Source organism: Chamaea fasciata, unplaced genomic scaffold (assembly GCF_029207755.1).
Source record: "Chamaea fasciata isolate MVZ Bird 193981 ecotype frontalis unplaced genomic scaffold, bChaFas1.0.hap1 SCAF_3, whole genome shotgun sequence".
Lineage (NCBI taxonomy): Eukaryota > Metazoa > Chordata > Aves > Passeriformes > Sylviidae > Chamaea > Chamaea fasciata.
The window spans coordinates 19,000,614-19,019,586 of NW_027094088.1; the positions used below are offsets into that span (position 1 = coordinate 19,000,614).

At 40.5% G+C, this 18,973-nt stretch overlaps 2 protein-coding genes across 6 annotated transcripts in view; both read left to right on the forward strand.

The window, feature by feature from the left end:
• Positions 1–19: 19 nt before the first annotated feature.
• On the forward strand, positions 20–13,719 carry BPNT1 (3'(2'), 5'-bisphosphate nucleotidase 1). 3 transcript variants are annotated; one of them, XM_066178232.1, is made up of 9 exons: positions 20–287; positions 3,521–3,645; positions 5,718–5,822; positions 6,093–6,200; positions 6,729–6,777; positions 7,744–7,835; positions 8,814–9,011; positions 9,906–10,011; positions 11,187–13,719. In XM_066178232.1, exons 2-9 carry the CDS (start codon positions 3,529–3,531, stop codon positions 11,333–11,335), a joined length of 924 nt encoding a protein of 307 aa, XP_066034329.1. In that variant the 5' UTR covers positions 20–287; positions 3,521–3,528; the 3' UTR covers positions 11,336–13,719. The 3 variants fall into 3 exon arrangements, with proteins under 3 accessions (XP_066034329.1, XP_066034330.1, XP_066034331.1); XM_066178233.1 differs by lacking the exon at positions 20–287 and adding an exon at positions 549–565; XM_066178234.1 differs by lacking the exon at positions 20–287 and adding an exon at positions 2,215–2,229.
• Positions 13,720–14,961: 1,242 nt separating this feature from the next.
• EPRS1 (glutamyl-prolyl-tRNA synthetase 1) overlaps positions 14,962–18,973 on the forward strand; it is a 37,950-nt gene continuing 33,938 nt past the window's right edge. The window contains exons 1-2 of one of the 3 annotated variants that reach the window (XM_066178235.1): positions 14,962–15,056; positions 17,349–17,433. In XM_066178235.1, the coding sequence (XP_066034332.1) occupies positions 15,011–15,056; positions 17,349–17,433 (131 nt within the window). In that variant the 5' untranslated portion in view covers positions 14,962–15,010. The remainder of the gene's footprint in view (positions 15,057–17,348; positions 17,434–18,973) is intronic. The other 2 variants (XM_066178236.1, XM_066178238.1) reach the window with 2 other exon arrangements.

Consider the following 18,973-nt stretch of genomic DNA (forward strand, 5'->3'; position numbering starts at 1 on the left):
CGGCTGCTCGGCGCTCCCGACGGGCCGCGCCACAGCTTGAGCCCCGCCCGGAGCCGGAAGGATTCGGAGCGTTCCGAGGTGGTTCAGTAGAGGTGGCGAGTCCTCCCTGAAGGAGCCGGCGCGGAGGCCTCGGTGCCCTGCGGGCGGTGAGCGGCGGTGCCGGGGCGTGAGTCCCTCCTTGGCAAGGGGACGGGCGCGAAGGGGTCGGAGCGCCCCGCACGCTGCCGGCGGTCGGTGCCGGGCCGCGGGGGCCGACGGAGATCCGGGGAAAAGCGAGGCTGGACACGGTGAGTTGGCTGCTGCGCCCCCAGAGCTGCTCCTGCCATCCCCGACCGGCCGAGGTGTGCCCGGCCGCGCTCCGCTGGCCGCATTGGCGGGCACTGCTCCCAGCTCCGGCTGCGCTGCCCTGCAGGCACCTTGCCACAGGGAATACTCCCGGCAAGAGAATCAGGCTTCCCTTTATTTCTCTTTGGTGAAATGAGGTAGCGCAGCCCTTTCCGTCTTGGAAGTCTGTAGGTGAACCGCAGTGGGATTCCCACCCCGAGTCCTCGACTGCTTCTGTTGGGTAAATATTGCTGCCTTACATAATGCAGAGTTCATCTTTTACTAGGTGTGGGCCGAAGTTTACTGTAAAGGAATAGGGAGCTCTGGTCACTTAGGCATTGAAAAGTTCCCAGAAAGAAGTCATGGCTTTGCGCTTAGATTTAAGGACATGCTCTGTGTGATGTCCACTTTTTTCCTTTCATCAGGCAAAGATCATAAGGTTGGAAAATGGAAGTTTGCGTAAAAGAGACTGAGTGAGAACCATCAACAAATCTGTCATGTGTGCTTTGATACGTCAGTTGTTGTCAGCCTATAGTACTTACGTACATCAGAATTTAAAAGTAGAACAAGAACTGGAGAACTCATTAATTTTAGTAGGTATCAAAATAGGCTGATTTGTCAAGACCATTCAACAGTTTGGTTGCTGGGCTAGAAGAAAGGAGAGAAGGTCTTCAGAGGACAAGGTGTGCTTTGAAAATTATACCCAATTTTAACTTGAGGGATAATTGCTGCGCAGTATTTGTAAACTGCACAGTTTTCTAGGAGTCAAACTATTAGTTTGACTAATAATAGTCAAAAATAGTCAATCTATTTTTGTCCAAAGCAAACAATATGTTCTTAAGTGCCTTGTGGAAGCATACTTTAGACATTGCCTTCATCAGAAAGAATGTGCCATTAACCTATAAATAAGTTAATTTGAGATAAAAAAGTTGCAGAGGTGGAGAACTTAGAGGCAATTACTGACGGAGGAGGTACGACTGATACCAAAGGAGTCTTCAAGCATCAGCACCTTGTTATCTAAAAGTCTTTCACACCTTTTCTATGTAGCCTCCCATGAGCAGCTCCACACAGCTCTGGCTCTTTCTCTCTTCCTTCTGCAGTTCAGTTCTCCTTCCTGTCCCGAGAAGGAGTGTTGAACCTCTCATTTCAGTTTCTTTTAATAAACCTTATTTTTTCATAAAAATATTTTAAGGTTTAGCGGGAGATTCTGGGTTCACCACAGAAAGTATATTTGTTTTGCCTCAAGTATGACCAAGTAAAATGTACCCAAGAAACATCTTGTAGTTTTGTATAGTTTTCTGAGTCTTTTGAAACTTTATGCAAGCATAAAGTAAGTCAAGACTTTAAAACAATTAAGTTTTCATCTCATTTTATGAATCAGGATCAAATGTACAGTAAAAAGTCAAATGACTTCTTTATAAGAAGCAGAGCAAAAAATGTTGATTATGTTCATCTGATAATTCATTTCAATTCTTTAATGCAAACTTCCCCCCATCTAATATGCCACTTTTTAAACTGTCTCTCAGAAATTTCCATATTCCAAATGTTTTCATTATGGAATGAGCTATTTTTCCTTCCTGTTAACTTGTTTCACATGATGGTATAGACTTAAAATAGTATATGGCTTTCCATCTGTTATGATACATATTTGCTCTGCAACTTTCAATTGTTTGAGAGCTGCTTTTTGCCACAGACAGCATTTCAAAAATTGCCTCTGTAACAATTGCTATCTGTCTAGGGTTACTTTGGGTATGGACCTTGGCTATTCCACAGAACTCCAGAGCACTTTGCTCCCATCCATCAGCTGTAAATAATAATTAACATTAGCAACTGTGCTTTTTGAATGTGCCTGCACAGTCACTCTACTCTTTCAGCCTCAGAATGCTTCTGAGTTTACTGGTACAGGTATGGTATTACTAAAGTGCTCAAAAAGTTCTTAAATTGGCTAAATTTGGGATTCTGATACCTCTGACATTGCTGTTTTGTGAACAGCCATGAACTTGATTTGTCAAGGAAGAAGGGAAATGTGTGTAATGACCCATTGCTACTTAAGCAGTACTTGCTTCAATTGCAATATTTATGATATGATTGTTATATTACACTTCCCCCATAATATATCTTCTTTTGTGTGGTGAACAGAGAGTTCCTCTGTATTTTGTTCTGGCTCTGTGCTCAAGTGTTTCCTTGGAAGTGTGTCATGCATGTGAGGCCAAGCCAAAAAGTGTGTCATCTACACAGGCAGAAACAACTGATAGGAAAACATAAAAATCTATTAGCTTTGCATTTCAAAAAATGCTATGTGGTTATCAATACTTCTTTTTCCTGAGCTAAAGAAAAGCTGGGAGGAATGCCAGACTTTCCAAGGGTGATTGTTATTCTACTTGGTAACTGAAGGCCCAGTGAATTGCACTGGTTTGTGCTGGGGAACAGATGAGGAAGACAATGCAATAGGAAGAATGACAGGACATGGAGTGCTGAGGGGAGGCAGGAAGATAGAGATTGATTTCCTTAAAGAAATCAAGAGAAGTTGAACAAATACAGAAAGGATGGTTAAATTCAGATGGTTAAATTCAACTTTTGCATACAAGTTTGCTGTATCTGCATGTCTTTAACCTACTTTGTGTACACAATTGGACATCTACAAGCCCTTATTTTATTGTTAAACAAAGGGGAATAGTAAGTGAAGTTGCTGATGTCATCCTGTCTGGTAGTCTCGCGCTTGAGTTCTGGGCACAAACCAACTGTAGGTTCAATTCTGAAAAAATGAACTTATGTTCAAAGTGTGCAAAAAATGAATACTGTGTGTAGACTCTTCTTTTTCTTAATATTTCTGGTGAAAGTTTCTGCTGCTGCTGTTCATTTTTAATGTAATTCTATTTTAGTGACAACCAGGTTCACTGTCAGACAGAACATGGGTATTTGCAAGATCTTGTCTACAGTAACTTGACATCCTTGAGTTGGTTAATTGCCTTTTTAAAAAAAGCCAAAGCTCACCTCATTACCACTCACTCGCAGTAACCCACTTTGCCCTTTCTACTCAGTTTAAACTGTATCTATTTGAAATGTTAGGTAAAATTTTACCTTTTTTTTTTTTCCTTAAAAACTTTTCCTTTACCTTTTTACCTTAAAAACTTCACCTTTATTCTTCTCTTGAAGAGAGAAATGTTCAAGTTTGCTTTTTTTTTTCTCTTTTCAGCATTCAGCATGGCTTCTCCAGCTCTCCTCATGCGTGTGGTGGCCTCGGCATATTCTGTTGCAGAAAAAGCTGCAACAATTGTTAGAAATGTGATGTCTGCAGGAGATCTGGGCATAGTGGAAAAGGTATTACCTTTTACTTTGTTCCAGTTTAATTTCACTTGTTGATCTTGAATTAGATACAAGTCAAAGAGGTATCTTTAAAAATCAGTAACTGTGGGAGGAAATATGGCCCTCAACTCCCTCGCCTCCACCTACAACAAATACTACTTTTTTAAAGGATTAAAACAGTCCTAGAGAAGTGTCTTTTGACAAGTACTTCTAAACAATGTTTGTAAATTTAAAAGAATCAACCATAATTTTTTCTGGATTTCCCTCACAAAACATAAGGTTTGCATAGCACCTCAAAATTAATAAGATATATTTCTTGTTAATTTCTATACCTATGTTCTAACATCCTTAGTACGGCTTAAAATACTGTGCCCTCAATGAATTTTGGATTAGAATTTTGGATCAGTGTTTGATTTCCTAAAAACAAACAGACAAACAAAAACCTTCAGATTTTATAGTAAGTAAGTTTTCAAAATAAATTCAGAGCTTCAAATTTAATTCTAATAAGAAAACAGGCATTAAAATTCTTAAAATGTGCTGTAATTTATTGAGTTGTACTGATGAGCCAGGATCTTTGTTTTGACTACAGTACTGGAAGAGGTGAAATTAACTTTTGAAGTTAATTCTAGCTTTACAGATATATAACAATATTATGGACTTCACTAAATATATGTGTTATTTTTGGTCTTTACATTGAAGGTACTGCAGGTATTTATAATATTCAAAAATGATCAAAGGTAATACGTGATATTAGTTCTAAATAAGACTGGTTATACATATTTTTAAATTTTTTGAGGAATGAATACTACAAACACACAATATTAGATCAAAAGCAATGATCAACAGAAGAGGTTCTTGTTTGAGGGACCAGAGACCTTGAAATTCCTTCCAGCTTCTTGCCAAAGGTGGTTGCTGAAGGAAGAGGAAGACAGCAAGAGAACCTTTAACTGTCCCTCTGTTTTGCAATCTGAAGAGATGGAGAACAGAAAGGAACAAAAATGCTGCTTCTCATCACTCATCCTCCTTCTGCAGCCAGCAAACACCAAGACCAATTGCAACTGGCCTTACTGAAAGTTTTAGAGGCAATGTTCCACCTTTTTTCAACACAGTGACCTTCCATCCATTTATCTAGTTCAAGGACAGCTGAGTTTTTAGCCATCTCCTCTCCTGATATCCACAGTTTTCTTTCCCTCGGTCAACTCTAAGCTCTCCATTTATAATGCTTCTCTTTGTAGTACTTGTACTCTTTTCCCCCCTGCCACTTGGTAGGTAGACACTTTTATCCCCCCATTCTTACATTAAAGAACTACTTACACTGTTGCATTGGGTTCATGTCCTGGAACAAAAGACATTCTGTGCAATAAACTTGGCCTTAATGAGTTTAAACTCAGGACCAATTTCAACCAAATTAATTAGGGGATGAGAGGGACATTTCAAAGGAAAATATCAAGTTTCATAAGATTAGCACTTGGCTAAGGGACAGACTAGTTTTGAGCATGCAAAAATTAACCCATAACATGGTTCTAAATGGAATATCTCATTCCTAAGGCTAATTTCTGTAGCTGGATAAAACACTTTCCATGTTGTCAGCAAATAAGATACAAGCAGATAAAATTTTTGGTTGATTCAACTAAGATGTAAATCTTAGACAAACTGTTTCTAAATTCCAATGCTAACAGAATTATTTCTTACTGGGATCCTGTCTCAGGACCTAGTGTTAAAAAAGTGCTAATAAGTTACCCACTTTCACATATAGGACCTTATTAACATTTAAGAAATTATTGCAACACATGCAGCAAAGTATGTTTGGCTACACAACATTGGAAAGGCTTGCAGTAATTTTTTTTTATGTGGCCTTGGGGCACCAAACCCACTGTTCTAATGTCAGACCAGTCTGTCTTAGCTCTGGGGGTGCACAGGAAAACTCTCCTTCTTGCAGTTTCCAGCCTGCCTCTCGCAAGGTCACTTACTGGGTTGAAGATTTACCAAATTAGACTTCTTTTTCATTACAAGATACTCAGAGTGCTGTATGGGCCACTGTGCTGGTGTGTTTTTTAGCACACAAATTCCTATCCACTCTTGGACAGGCTGGACCCAATGACTTGCAGACCAAAGCTGACCGACTGGTACAAATGAGCATTTGTGCTTCCCTGGCACGGAAGTTTCCCAAGGTGACAATCATAGGAGAAGAAGTAAGTACCTGCTTTATTTCATACTAACATACATATTTCATAGTTTATCTTGATGTAGCTTGCATTAGAATTTGTTTTGCCGAGGTTTAGGAAAACATTAGTTTTGATTAAAAAAAAACAACCCAAAAAGCAACAAACAAAGGTATTTCCATCCAATTTCACCTTTCTATTTCCTTAGCTTTATCAAGCTGCTGTCAAATACACAGCTCTAAGGCAAAATAAAGTGAGTCCAAAACATTTTTCGAATAATTCTGGGAATTCTTTTGTTAGGAACTGCCCAGCAATGATGTAAGTGAGGATTTAATTGAAGATGGTCACTGTGAAGAAATACTGAAGAAACCTTGTCCTGCTCAGTACACAGGAATTAAAGAGGAAGAGGTAATGTGGTAATGCTATGTCTATGTCTTCATATTTTACATTATCTATACTACTTTCTGATTTTAACTAAGAGTGTACAATGAAGAAAGGTTTTTTTTCAATGCTGCCAATTTTTCTTTTTCGTTTGGAAACTGAAATGTAGTCATGATAATCACACCTCCAGAGCTGCAAATGCTGCATGCTCTTGTATGCAGTAATGGGAAATGGAAATTGGCTTCTTACAATTTGTGATTCAAATCAATTTGGCAGGAATGTAGTTTGAGCAAAAGAAAGTAATCTAATTTTCCATTTCAGTTTAATCCTTCATACTTCTGTTAAGAGATTTGCTGAGACATTCTAGTAATTTTTTTTTTTTTTGGTGCAAAATACTATTATAGGCTTCAGTCATATGGTCATGTTAAAACTTCGGATCTCTTTGTTTCCTTAATACCATAAGGAAATAAAAACACTAGAGTAAAATATATACTTTGTGTGGTAATTTACATGATTTGTATTTGTTAATTTTCCTTATTTTTTTTATTCTTAAAGCTTGTAATATGGGTTGATCCTTTGGATGGAACCAAAGAGTACACTGAAGGTTGGATTTTCTTTTAATTCTGTTGATTAAAAAAATAGCAATGTAATAAAGTAGCATATACATGTAGATAGTTTTATCCTTGAAGTTACTTACAGTATGGTTTCATAAGGCTGATGTCTCTCTACTTTTTGAGTGCTTGGAATGTATTTATTCATTCCATTCAGTTCTAACCAGTACTGAATATTCCTGATGGGCTACTTAGTGCTGACCAGTTTTTATAATTTCAGAGTGCAAAGTGATGCCTTTGAGTGCTGGCAGGTTGTCTTAAGTTTTTAGTTAAATTTACAATTTTGCATAGCTTTGAATTGAAGGACTAAATCATCCTCCTCTCAAACAACCCAAATACCACAGCTGTACTTGTAAGCCCTTTCAAAGCAAAACAAACATCCTCCCACAAATCACGATTCTTCAGTCATGGGAAGAAACTGTTTTCAGCAAAGCCTAATTTCCATCCATAGAAATAGACCCTAAAATGAAGGAAAAGGAAAAAAAAAAAAAAAAGGAAGAAAATACTGCAAAAAACAATATGCTGAAACATCACTTTTGCCTCCTAATGCATCTTTTAGTTGATTAATGTAAAATCTTTTAGGCAGATTTTTCTCCTTTTTGGGGAAAGATATGCACAACTGTCAACAAACCACTAGTTTTGTGTGGCATTAAAGAACTCCCACCAGAATTACAGAATAATGTCACTATATACTGCTGTGTAGTTGTATATTTAAACTTTCTTCTCATTATGCATTAATTATAACATAGATTTATTAAAATAACACTATCTGGAGCATTTTTAGCAGACCTCAAGGCTAAATGACTAAAAGATTATATCAACATCTGAAAATCCTGATTAGTATTTGCATTTTTGAGACAGCACCCTGCATTGATCTGTGGACTTTTATGAAGGTTTATGTTTTTATTAAGATCTTTCTCTTTTTCAAGCATAACTACATTCCTTCTTTCTCTGTCCAGGTCTCCTTGACCACGTAACGGTTCTTATTGGAATTGCCTATGGAGGCAAAGCAATAGCAGGAGTTATTAACCAGCCATATTACAATTATGAGGTATTAAATCATTGATTTATTTAGAAGCATTGTGTGATTTCTAAATGTTACTCCTAAGCTGTTTCAGTCAGCACACTTTCAACTGAAAAGTGTCGTGTAGTGGAGTTAATGTTGTGATGTAAGGTATTGGAGTTTTTAAATTAAATATACATAATTTTAAACGTTGGTTTCCAGGAACTGAACATCAAGAACTTACTAACAGCCATACTGAATCCTGAGGCTGGTGTAATGCACTAATACAGGATATATTACATATATCCTGTGCAAATTACTACAGTCCTTAGAAAGTACGTACTGTAAAACAAGTACATATCACTGGTGTTGCAGTCTTTGCTAGAAATTCTCTACTAAATCCATGCAATGGGTGCATTTACAATGCATGGTAACTCCCATAGATCTGCAGGCCTAAATAAACCAAACATAAACTGTCACTGACAGCTGGGTTAGAGTGTATCGTGCCAGGCTTCAGGAGAAAGTCAGGATGGCCCACCTACAGGCATTTACACGTTTGGAGATTATTTCAGTATTACTGGGGGAAGATCATGATACAGCCTGATTAATTAAACTTATTGCAGTTAAAAAAAAAAAGCCCTTGAGCTGATGTAATGCTATCACGTTCTGTGTGACATGTATTACAATATATATCAAATTACAAGATACTTTCAATTACAGATTGTGCCCCAAGTACAGAAATATACAACTATTTAATCTGCCAGACACTGGAGGCAGGATGTAATGCACGACCACAATGTCACAGATAAGGAAAGGGTCAATGATGCCATTGCCTTATAGGGGAAGAGAGCCAATTTCTCACTCTGGGCTCCCAAGTAGTTCTTTTTAAGCACCACTGTGTAAATGTACGGCCCAGTATTAATATTATACTCCTTGATATGCCAAGATGCATCTAGGTACCCCTTCCTCTTTGTGCTTTAACTGCTGACCTGTGTGATTAAGCATTGTTCTGTGCCTTTTTTGCAGGCAGGAGCTAATGCTGTGCTGGGCAGGACCATCTGGGGAGTGCTGGGCATGGGTGCCTTTGGCTTTCAGCTGACAGAAGCCCCTGCTGGCAAACACATCGTGGTGACCACGCGCTCCCACAGCAGCGCCCTGGTGAACGAGTGCATCACTGCCCTGAACCCAGACCATGTCATCAGAGTGGGAGGAGCAGGAAACAAGGTAGGAAAACCCCAAATCTTCCCTTTTTACTGGGAGATGGCACCTTTGGGAAAAAAAATATAAAGACTTTTTAAAGAAATCATTTGCTTACTTGCATGAATATAGAGGAAAGACATCTTCCACCTTCCCCAGCACAACTTCTCTTCCTAGCATTCAGTCTGCTGTGAGGTTGAGAGAATTTGGCACAGGTGTATTTGTACCAGTGGCCATGCTGGTCATGGCTGAGGTCTTTCTTCACCAGCATTCTGCTTTTAGGGGTGAAAATAAAAAGTTGTAAGACCAGAATAACTACATGGGAATTCAGTTTAATCTCAATTATTAGGCGTGTCCTCCTGTTTCTGTTAATACAGCTGTTGTTCCAACTATCCAGAAGCACATTTGAAAGGATAAAAATATAAGCACACAGTGATATGTCCTTTGTGAAATTTCTCTGTGTACAGGGAACACTAATTTGGTACAGGTTTTAAAGCTTAGTTTTGTCATAGCTGTCAAAAACACACCCGCTCATCTCTTTTCCCCAACATGTGCAAGGCCCAAAATGGCACTAACACAACATATATATGGTTTCCACTTCATTTTTTTAGTATTTGCACAAGAAGTGAATTCTTGTTTATGAAAGTGAGAGCAGATTTTCATCCTATAGGCTGTATTTATAACAATCAAAAATATTGAATTGGGAATGGTGATACAGTATAGCTTCTAAATCTTAATACATTTCTTGTAATTTCTAATTACACTATTACATTTCTTAATGTAATATCAATAAGAAAATGGCTGGTGTTCCTGACAATCAGTACTTACATACACAGATTTAATCCCCCCTTCCTGGTGTTATTTCTACCCATTTATAAATGCCTAAATCCTTTGCAATAATTGCAACTCTATTCTTAACAGATCATTCAACTCATAGAAGGCAAAGCATCTGCTTATGTATTTGCCAGTCCTGGGTGCAAGAAGTGGGATACATGTGCACCTGAAGCTATCCTACATGCTGTGGGAGGTAGGTTCATAGCATTCAAATTTTCAGGATAAGTGAAATTGCATTAATTTGAAGTTAGTTGTGCTTTCCATTGAAAGAAAAATGACAATACATGTGTCAATAACTGTCACATAATTAAAAAAGGCAACTCCCCAAATTTGGTGTACATTCATTTTAATATTTTCAAAACAAATGCCTTTTTTTTTTTCCTGTTGGCTACTATCTCACAGTAAAATCTGCTGTCCTACTAACTGAGTATAGTAGTTTATTATTAGTAACATGTTATGTAATATGTGGACATTGAATTCTTTAAACCAACAAAAATAGGTCAAATCATGCAGTTGTACTCTGGATGTACAAACTCCAAAATTGTGTCATTCACGTAATTCAATATAATTAGTGGTCTCCAGCCAACATGAGACACTTCACTTATCTAGGGGCTAAGGGGTTGAAAAGTTATGAAAAGTCTCACTTCTGAGGATTTGAAGTAATATTTTGTTTCAATTCTTCCTTTCAAATTAATAGGCCTTTTACCACCATATGCTAAAATTATGGGGTTTGATTCCTAAAATCTGTCAAGCAAGGATAACAGGCTTCATAATGACACTATTGAACTCGTCTGCAGCCTGTAGTGTTCATAAGTGGGATAATTTTAAACAGGGCTAGCTCAAGCACAAAGCAACCCAACCAATCTGGGGCAGCACAATGCTGAATTTAGCCTCTTTGGTATGTAGGAATCTCCTGGTTAAATTAGTTTGAATAAAGATTTGTGTTGCTCTTGCTAAGTGATTTCTAAAATCTCATTTAAAACCAGCTGAGGTTTTTCTACATTATGTTAGAGTTTGTGGTATACACTAACCCTGGTTTTTACTTGAACTGAGGATTTTTCTTTGCTGCTTGTCAATGGCCAATGTGAAAAGCTACTCAGGAAGCATTTTAGGTAATCCATGAGAGAGAGATGTTTTCCTTTTTCTGAGACACAAAGAATTGTTGAAAAAAAAAAAATAAACCCACTAGCTATTTGAATTCAGACAATATAAAACCTTTTGTGCTTAAACTGGAAGCAAAGATACTTCTCATCTGAGGACAGGCATGTGTACCACAGAGACTGCTTTTAGTCATTTCACTTGAACTAATAGACTCCAACTCCTTTTTTTTTTTTTTTTTTTTTTTTTTTTTTTTTTTTTTTTTTGCAGGCAAGATAACTGATATCCGTGGAAATTCATTTCAGTATAACAAGGAGGTGAAACACATGAATTCAGCTGGGGTCCTTGCTACTTTGAGAAATTATGACTACTATGCCAGTCGCATTCCAAACACTGTGAAAGAATCTCTTGTGCCTTAAAGCAGGGAAGAGTCTTCACTTGGCCTGGAAGGCTGAGAAAATGAGCTGGGAAGAAAAGAAAGGAAGAAGATGACTGAGCTTGAAAATCTGTTTCATAGAATCTGAACTGAATTCTTTCAGTAAGGTGTTCAATAATTTCAAAAATTATACAGTACCTCGAAGTATCTGTTAGATCAGATTATTTGGCTGTGTTGATCAGACAACATCAAAGCAGTCTCATTTCTTCAGTAGTCGTTTTCTATATTCTTTTGGAGTTTTCCTTCCTCATGACTGTGTGTAATATGCTGCTAATCATAACACTGCAGACCAAAAATCATCTTCCTATTCTGAAGATGAAATCATGTTAAGTCGTGTACCTGATCTTGCTCAATGGTTTTTGTTGCCAATAAGGGTTATTGTGTTAAATACAAATGGACTAAGGATTTGCCTGGATGGATGAGCCTATTTGTTGTAAAGTTGACAGTTTTGATTCTTAGAAGGGCATCTGAATTTTTTCTGGTCTGCTCTGAGCTTTGGGATGGCCAAGACTGCTACATTTTTGTTTGTCTGAGTTTGGCAGGAGACAGGACAATGCAGCTGGGCCTGGAAATCTCAAAATAATGGTTCATGGATCACTGGATTCACTGAGGATCAGTGAAGTGTGCATACAGCAGGGTTCAGGACAGCTCAGTTGGGAACCCAAGGAAGCATGACAGGGGCAGGAGTTCTAGCACCTCTATGATGATTTGAAATGCCTTTGTCAGGGTTTATGCCACTGCAGTCTTAGAGCACTTTGGACATCCAAAGTCAAGGTCACTTTGGCATACTTGGGAATAACAGAAATGCCAGACCTTGAAATTTTCTGTGTCCAAATTCTGAGATAAACCAGATGCCTTTCAAACAGCCCCAGAGTTGAGGAAGTTGACAGTACCTCTTTCCCCTCTTGTGGAACACAGGCATGTTAGAGGAGGGGAAAGAACAGGGCCAAGATCACCTAAAATTAACTTTGAAATTGGAGACCCTATTTCAGTCAGCTTTCCCATAGATGTGGCTGTTAGGAAAGCAGGATTCAACTGCCCAGACCACTTGAACACAAAAGAGAATCAGTATTAAATTACGTATGACTAGCTAAAATGGGAAACTTAGCCAAACTCTTTTGAAGCCTCTTCAAGCTGAATTTAGGATTTTGGAATTATGCTTGTGAACCAGTGAGGCATCTGTGCCCCTTCTTTTCTCCAGATGTTGTGACTCAATTCCCTTACTCTCAAATGAAGGAGTCCTAGGGCCTCCTTTTCCCTAACAATGTGACACGTACTGAGGCATGCCATGGAGAGATGCCAGTTTCAACAGACAACACAGAGATTTACTTTTCTCTCTCTTCTCCATGTGAAAGGAGTGGCATATATCGGGTTTTCAGGCAGGTAGTGTCAGAGAGGGTATCTGAACACAGCTGCTTGCTTACATAAAGACCAAATCCCAAAACTCTCCCACATGATTATTTTCTCTTACCCTCTCCTGGCACCATGAATGCCAGAGTAGCCTGCAAGCCTCTCTGCCCACAAGATTAGGTGTTCTAAATAACTACACTGTTCATGCACACAAAACTGTCTTTAAATGAGTGCCTCAAGGTACAAAAAGTTGTTTTACCATACAGAAGAAAGTTTTGAAATTCAGTTTTCCACAGTGTATCCAAGTTACTATTTTCTCCTGTCATCACACAAGATATTCAACAACTCCACTTAGAGTCCTTAGATTAGATCCTTTCCTCACAGTAGGGTAACACCTATATGACTTCACTGGCTTAAAGCTGACTCTGTTTCCAATAAGCAGAAACATCTTGCCATCAAAAGATATGAACAAGGCAACTCTTGCTGAAGTGTTCCTGTCTCTCCATGTGCACACGTGGAACAGAATCTAAGGAATCTCTTCCTTAGTGAGGTCATCTTTGCCCAACATTACAGATAAATTAGCAAGATTAGCATTTGCCTCATTCTATCATGACGCTGGATTAGAGCTGCATATATAGGAACAATGTGTGCTTCTAATCCTTTGATCTAAAGCCTACCTTCTCTTCCCCCAGCTGCATAACTGGTAAGAGCATGCAAGGCAGATTCGGCCTGCTTTAATTAGAACTTCTTCATATTTTGGCCCACTGTAAGTTTAGTCATTTCACATACTGATTGTGACTGAAGTTTGAACCACATAGCAAGTACAGTGATTTCACTGCTTGTTATACATAATTTTCAGCTTTATCTTGTACAGGATTCTTTGATATGCATGCTGTGGCATTCCCATTAAAATCTGCATGTGACATTGCAAAACATGTTAATATAAAATGTAGAACAGCTCAGGCAACACAAAGGCCTGTCTTAATCGTTCTTTCCATGCAATCATTAAAATACAAAGGACAGAACCCACTGTTAGTAATCTTCGTCTATTGCTGCTATAGCCTTATTTTCATCTGAACCTTGCAATAAGTTTGAAAATCTCTTCAGCATAAGCCTCCTTATTAATTCGGCTGTAATTTCTGTCTGCTCATTTAGTTACCTGAATGGGAGTAGAACACACAGCATCCATCAGCTTCTGCATGGTGTGTAAAGATACTGATGTATGGAAACATGTGGAAATGCTTACAGAACCTGTACAACTGCTAACACAGGAGAAGAGTAAGGGAAGTTGGGATTAAATCCAGCTGCAGGAATCAAGCATAAAAACCAGCACATAATGTGCAGTCATGCTCTGGCTACACCACTACCCTCACGCATAAAAAGCACTGTTTCACCAATCAAGCATTTGATAATGTCTCTGTTAGCATATTAGGTTCTACAGTAACAGTTATAAAATAGATGTGGGGGAAAAAATAATCACAGTGACACTGCATTGTCCTTGCAACAAAGTGAATTTGAGTCAGTCTCCTGTGAAAAACCCGGTGACGCAGCATTTTGTAATTCATTCCAAGGCTCCAGAAGGTGGCTGGGCACTGGGACAGGCTCTCCAGTGACGTGGTCACAGTGCCAAACCTGCCAGAGTTCAAAAGCGTTTGGACTACGTTGTGCAGGGCCAGGAGCTGGACTCGGTGATCCCTTCCCACTCGGGATATTCTAGGACTCATGTGACCCGCTGCAAAGTTCGCACGTTTGTCAGGCGTTTAACAAGTGACATCCTAAAAACCAGAGTGAAACCACCGTACTCCAACGCGCCGGTGCGTGTTGTCGACCTGTTTGGATCATCACACATAGAAAAGGGTCTGGAGGCATCTGCACGGCTGCTGCCAGACATCCAGCTAAGGGCCCTGGCAGGCAGCCCCCGCAGAGCCCTGGGGAAGGCTCAGCCGGAGCAGCCGTGAGAAGGGAAGCACCGGCAGCTGGCTGGCTGAGGGGCAGGGCAGCCTCACCCAGCACCCGTCCCTCCCTCATCCCGGCCGCCTCCCCAGGGCTCCGCCGGCGCGGCCGGGAGGGCTCCGTGCGATCTCCGGGCTGCGGCGCCCAGCGGGACTGACCGCCGACCACGGGACGCACCGGGCACCCTCATCTCCGGCTCCGCCGCCTCCGCGGCTTCTCCCGCGGAAGTGACGGCGCTTCCCCCGCCCCGGGGCGGGCCCTGCCGGGCCGCCCGGGCCGCGCCGGCCCCTGCCGAGCTGGCAGCGCTGCGCGCCCCGCCCCGCTGCCTCCCTCGGTTCCGGCGCTGGCGGCGGGAATGGCGGCGCTGAGCCTCACCGTGGACGCGGGTAGTCCCCCGCTCGGTAAGTGCGGGCCGGGCCTCGCCCCGATCCCGCTCTGCCGGGGGTCGGTGGGGCTTGTCCCCCCGGCCTCCCTCCCTCCCTCCCTCCTTCCCACCCGCCCGTGTTGCATCATGCGGCGCCGGCCGTGCCCGCGTGCGGGGCCGGGCGAGGCGGCACCGGGGCCCGTGGCCGTCCTTCCCATTCCTTCCGTCCTTCCCATACTTCCCGTCCTTCCCGTTCCTCCCGTCCTTCCCGGGGCCGTGTGCCCGCTGCGGGTCCCTCTGGACAGCTGCCCGGGCCGTGGCGGAGCGGCCGGCACTGGGCATAACTCGGGCTGCAGGAACTCGGGCACGGGTGCAGCCTCGGGTGACTTGGCACGTCGAGGCTGAATGTTCAAGGCAACCCTAGTTCATGCTGCCTGTTCGTGAGCTCTGCCGCTGTGTTGCTGTCTTTCATTTTCAGTTCTAAAATCTGCTGCTTAAATTCCCCTCTGGGGAGCTGGGTCCAAGTTGCTCTGTGAAATCTTGCTTTCTCAGTTGCTCACTGGCCTTCGATGTTATTTTGCCTTTAAAAACGTGAGAACCTCCTTCACTGCACTTCCACCCATCTGGAAACAATCATATGTCTTCCATAAAATTTCTCCATTTCGTTATAGCTATTCAAAATAATTTTTCTTCCTATTCTTCATCGTAGTTTATTGATTTCTTTTTCTTGCTGTTATTCCCAAATGCATTTCAGAGTTGAATGCAATTTGCATGACTACTGATTCAAGGTATAAACACATACGTTTTAAATAAAATTTCTCCTGATATTTGTTTATACTGATTTGCCAGAAAAGAAAATGATGCAGTATGAATTATGATTAACATCAGGTTTAGGGGCTTTGGAGACTTATTTTCTCAGACAGCTGTTAAATGGCACTGGAGGTTTATTTCAGGAGATTGCATGATTGTGTCAAAAATATTACATATTACAGATTAAACATTTATATCAAGGAGACAAGCGCACTCATCTTACTCATCCCTACTTCATACTCTTCATCATGTCTGCTGTGCAGTGGGAAAAGCGTAGTAGTTTTTAATGTCGTCAGTATTAATTACATAGCTTGTTGTACTACTTGTCATTTTCAAAGCATTTCCATGCATGTTATTAAAAGACTTACTTGTCTTACTAACATGTTGTGTAAGTGATGTCACCCTGAATTTCACAGATGAGGATAACTGAGGGATGAGAAGAAGAACCTTGACTTACTCTTAATGCCACCAGAAGGGTTTTCAGCTGAGCAGAGGTGAGAGCTAGGGAGTTCCTAGCTCTAGTGGTTTGTATTTAGGCCAGTGTATTAATAGCTTATAGTACCATCTGCCTCGGTAGCTGGAGCCTTGTTCTAGGGAGGATAAGGTGCACAGCACACTATGGAGTCTGTAACAGGTTAGGTGCCTTTCCAGACTAGAGTACAGTCCTTTGGCTGGTTTGCCTATGCAAAAGCTTGCTGCCTTTGTACGTGCTTCTGAGCAGAGTTAAAGAGCACAAGCTCCTCTGCTTATGCTCAGCAGGCTGACTTTGGAGCAGAGCCAGGGCAGAATCGCAGCCAAGTGAGCTCGGTGCTTTGTTTGAGCTTCTGTGTCGTGCTGTAGAGCCTCAAGATCAGAGCAGGTTTGCATCAAACCTCTTTGAATGTGGGCAGAGCTGCCTTCCAGTCAATGGTGTAGCCTAAAAACTTCAATAATTCTTTTCTTTCTGGGGACCATTTTTTACTGTCACTGGTGAGCTACTTTGAAAACCCTATATAAGCTTCCTGCGCTTTTGCATGGATAAAGTTTCTTGGTTTTGAATGGCTAATCTTTTCATAAAGTTTAAATCAGGTAGAAAATAGTCTCATCCTTGTTCAGAAAGTGCTGGTATATTCAGTAATTGATCTCCTTTGATGCATGTGTCAGGGCTGGGATGGAGTACATTGGTAATACTGTTCAGTATTTAAGAGCTTTTTGCTTACATTCTCCTCATATACTGGAGGACAGGACAAACTTTTACCGTACCCTTAGGAAGCAAAAATGTATTGCAGCTGACACTTGCTGAGCCCACTGCAGATCACTGTGTGCTGGACATTATCAATTTAAAGCTGCAAGGGTTGCCAAGAAGAAGCCTCTTGCATATGACACTGAACATTATTTTGTTTCCCTGGTCATTCTTACTTGAAGGAGCCAGTTCAGTCACCTGGTCCTAGTGGATAGGAGATGTAACTGGTTGGCTGTAACTATGGAAAGTATCCTTCCCTGAAGAAAGTTCAGTATCTTTTTGTCTTGTTTTTTCAAGGAGCTCTGCTGACGGTGGAGCATGTGAAGAATGATGTTGAAATTTCAGTGCAAGAAGGCAAAGAAACCATCCTCTCTGTGTCCGAGTAAGTGACTTTGCATCTCTCCTACCTTTGGGTCAGCAGTTTTAAAAATCACATGGTTGTAACATTGACAGTAACCTTTTGAGGTAGGAGGAAGAGAAAAAAAATACAGTTTTATTCATCACTGCATTACTGATGTCTCTGTAGCACAGGCAAAACATTTACAGTATATTCTGAACTAGATCTTTATGGAAAAAGCTCTTTTTATTTACATGTACTTATGTATGATCATTTATGCTGTACCAGTCACTTTTTGTGGTGCCATGGATGACCAACAGCAAGGCAGTTTTATATTAGAGAGCTGTGATATATCAGATTCCTTGGACTTCTACATGTGTCGTGGACTGAGATTTGAATGTTTAGATGTCATTATTTTAGGCTCCCTCCTGTCTGTATATAAGCAAAGGCATGATGTTATCTCAGGAAAGTGCTAATTAACTGTGCTGTGCTATCCAGTGTATCCATCTGCACACTCTAGAAAGAATATTGGAAATTTTTGTAGTAAATTATTGTCTGTCCTTCTAAAAATACTCTGCCATTGGAATGGACAATTTCAAGTTTGGGGCACGAAGATGGTTTTTTATAGTCTGAGTAAGATCAAATGCCTATCAGAAATGCAAGACTAACACAGGTTGTTTTGGCAAGCTGCATTGTCATCTTCCATTCCATACCAGTTAAGACATCTGGTTTTATCCAGAGGAGAGATTCTGCTGTCTGACATATCAGTGGAAACTCTGGCATTTAGTATCTACAGTAAAGAGCATATTTGTACACATGAGCATTGCAGTTGTAACTTAAAGTATATTAGTAACACCATGATGAATTTGGAATTACTGATTATAATGGTAGTTTTTGAACATCGATTGTTTTTTTGTACATCGGGGGGAATCTGTTGTTCCCAGACTGTCTGACAAGCTCTCATTTTGTGAGCTAATTCAGTAGGAGATGCTGTTAAAGCCACCAATGCATCATGAACTGGAATACCTGCTTGTCTGTGGAATGGCTGTAGAAGCAACATATTTCATCTTGTATTGCAGTTACTGACTTACTCCTCATAAATTAACACCAACAGAGCATTTCCATATCTTCTAACCTTAGGTAAAGAGCTTGTCACTATGTACGTATACTTACAGAAAATCAAAGCACAGGAAGATTCACATTCTTCAGTCATGGTTGTTTTACTGGTTGGAAATACTGTTTTCTGTTTAAAATGTTAAACCTGAATAGGAGTTCTTGCATAATCTGATATTGCATGTTGTCTTTTGCTGTGTCTGGTGATGGCATTGAATTTGGTTTGAGTTAAAGCAAGAGAAATGTGACAGGTTGTATTGAGATTTAATTGGTACAGCTTTAATAATCTTCAGTGTGTGTTTTGCACATGTGGGATACAGCTTATATAACAGAAAGTTAATTGGATATTTTTTAGTTGCAGGAGAAAGTTTTCCCCTTAAGTAGCCTTAGTTAGGTTTAGATTTTGTTTCATTTTGACAGTTTAGGCAGTGTATGGATGTAAAATACATGAATACACACTCCTGTGACGCAT

What these genes read in the sequence shown, in the direction of transcription:
- BPNT1 (XM_066178232.1), top strand. Translation starts at nt 3,529, where the DNA reads ATGGCTTCTCCAGCTCTCCTCATGCGTGTGGTGGCCTCGGCATATTCT. An exon ending in TGACAATCATAGGAGAAGAA is followed by an intron (nt 5,823 to 6,092) that starts GTAAGTACCTGC and finishes TTCTTTTGTTAG; the next exon opens with GAACTGCCCAGCAATGATGT. An exon ending in TATCCTACATGCTGTGGGAG is followed by an intron (nt 10,012 to 11,186) that starts GTAGGTTCATAG and finishes TTTTTTTTGCAG; the next exon opens with GCAAGATAACTGATATCCGT.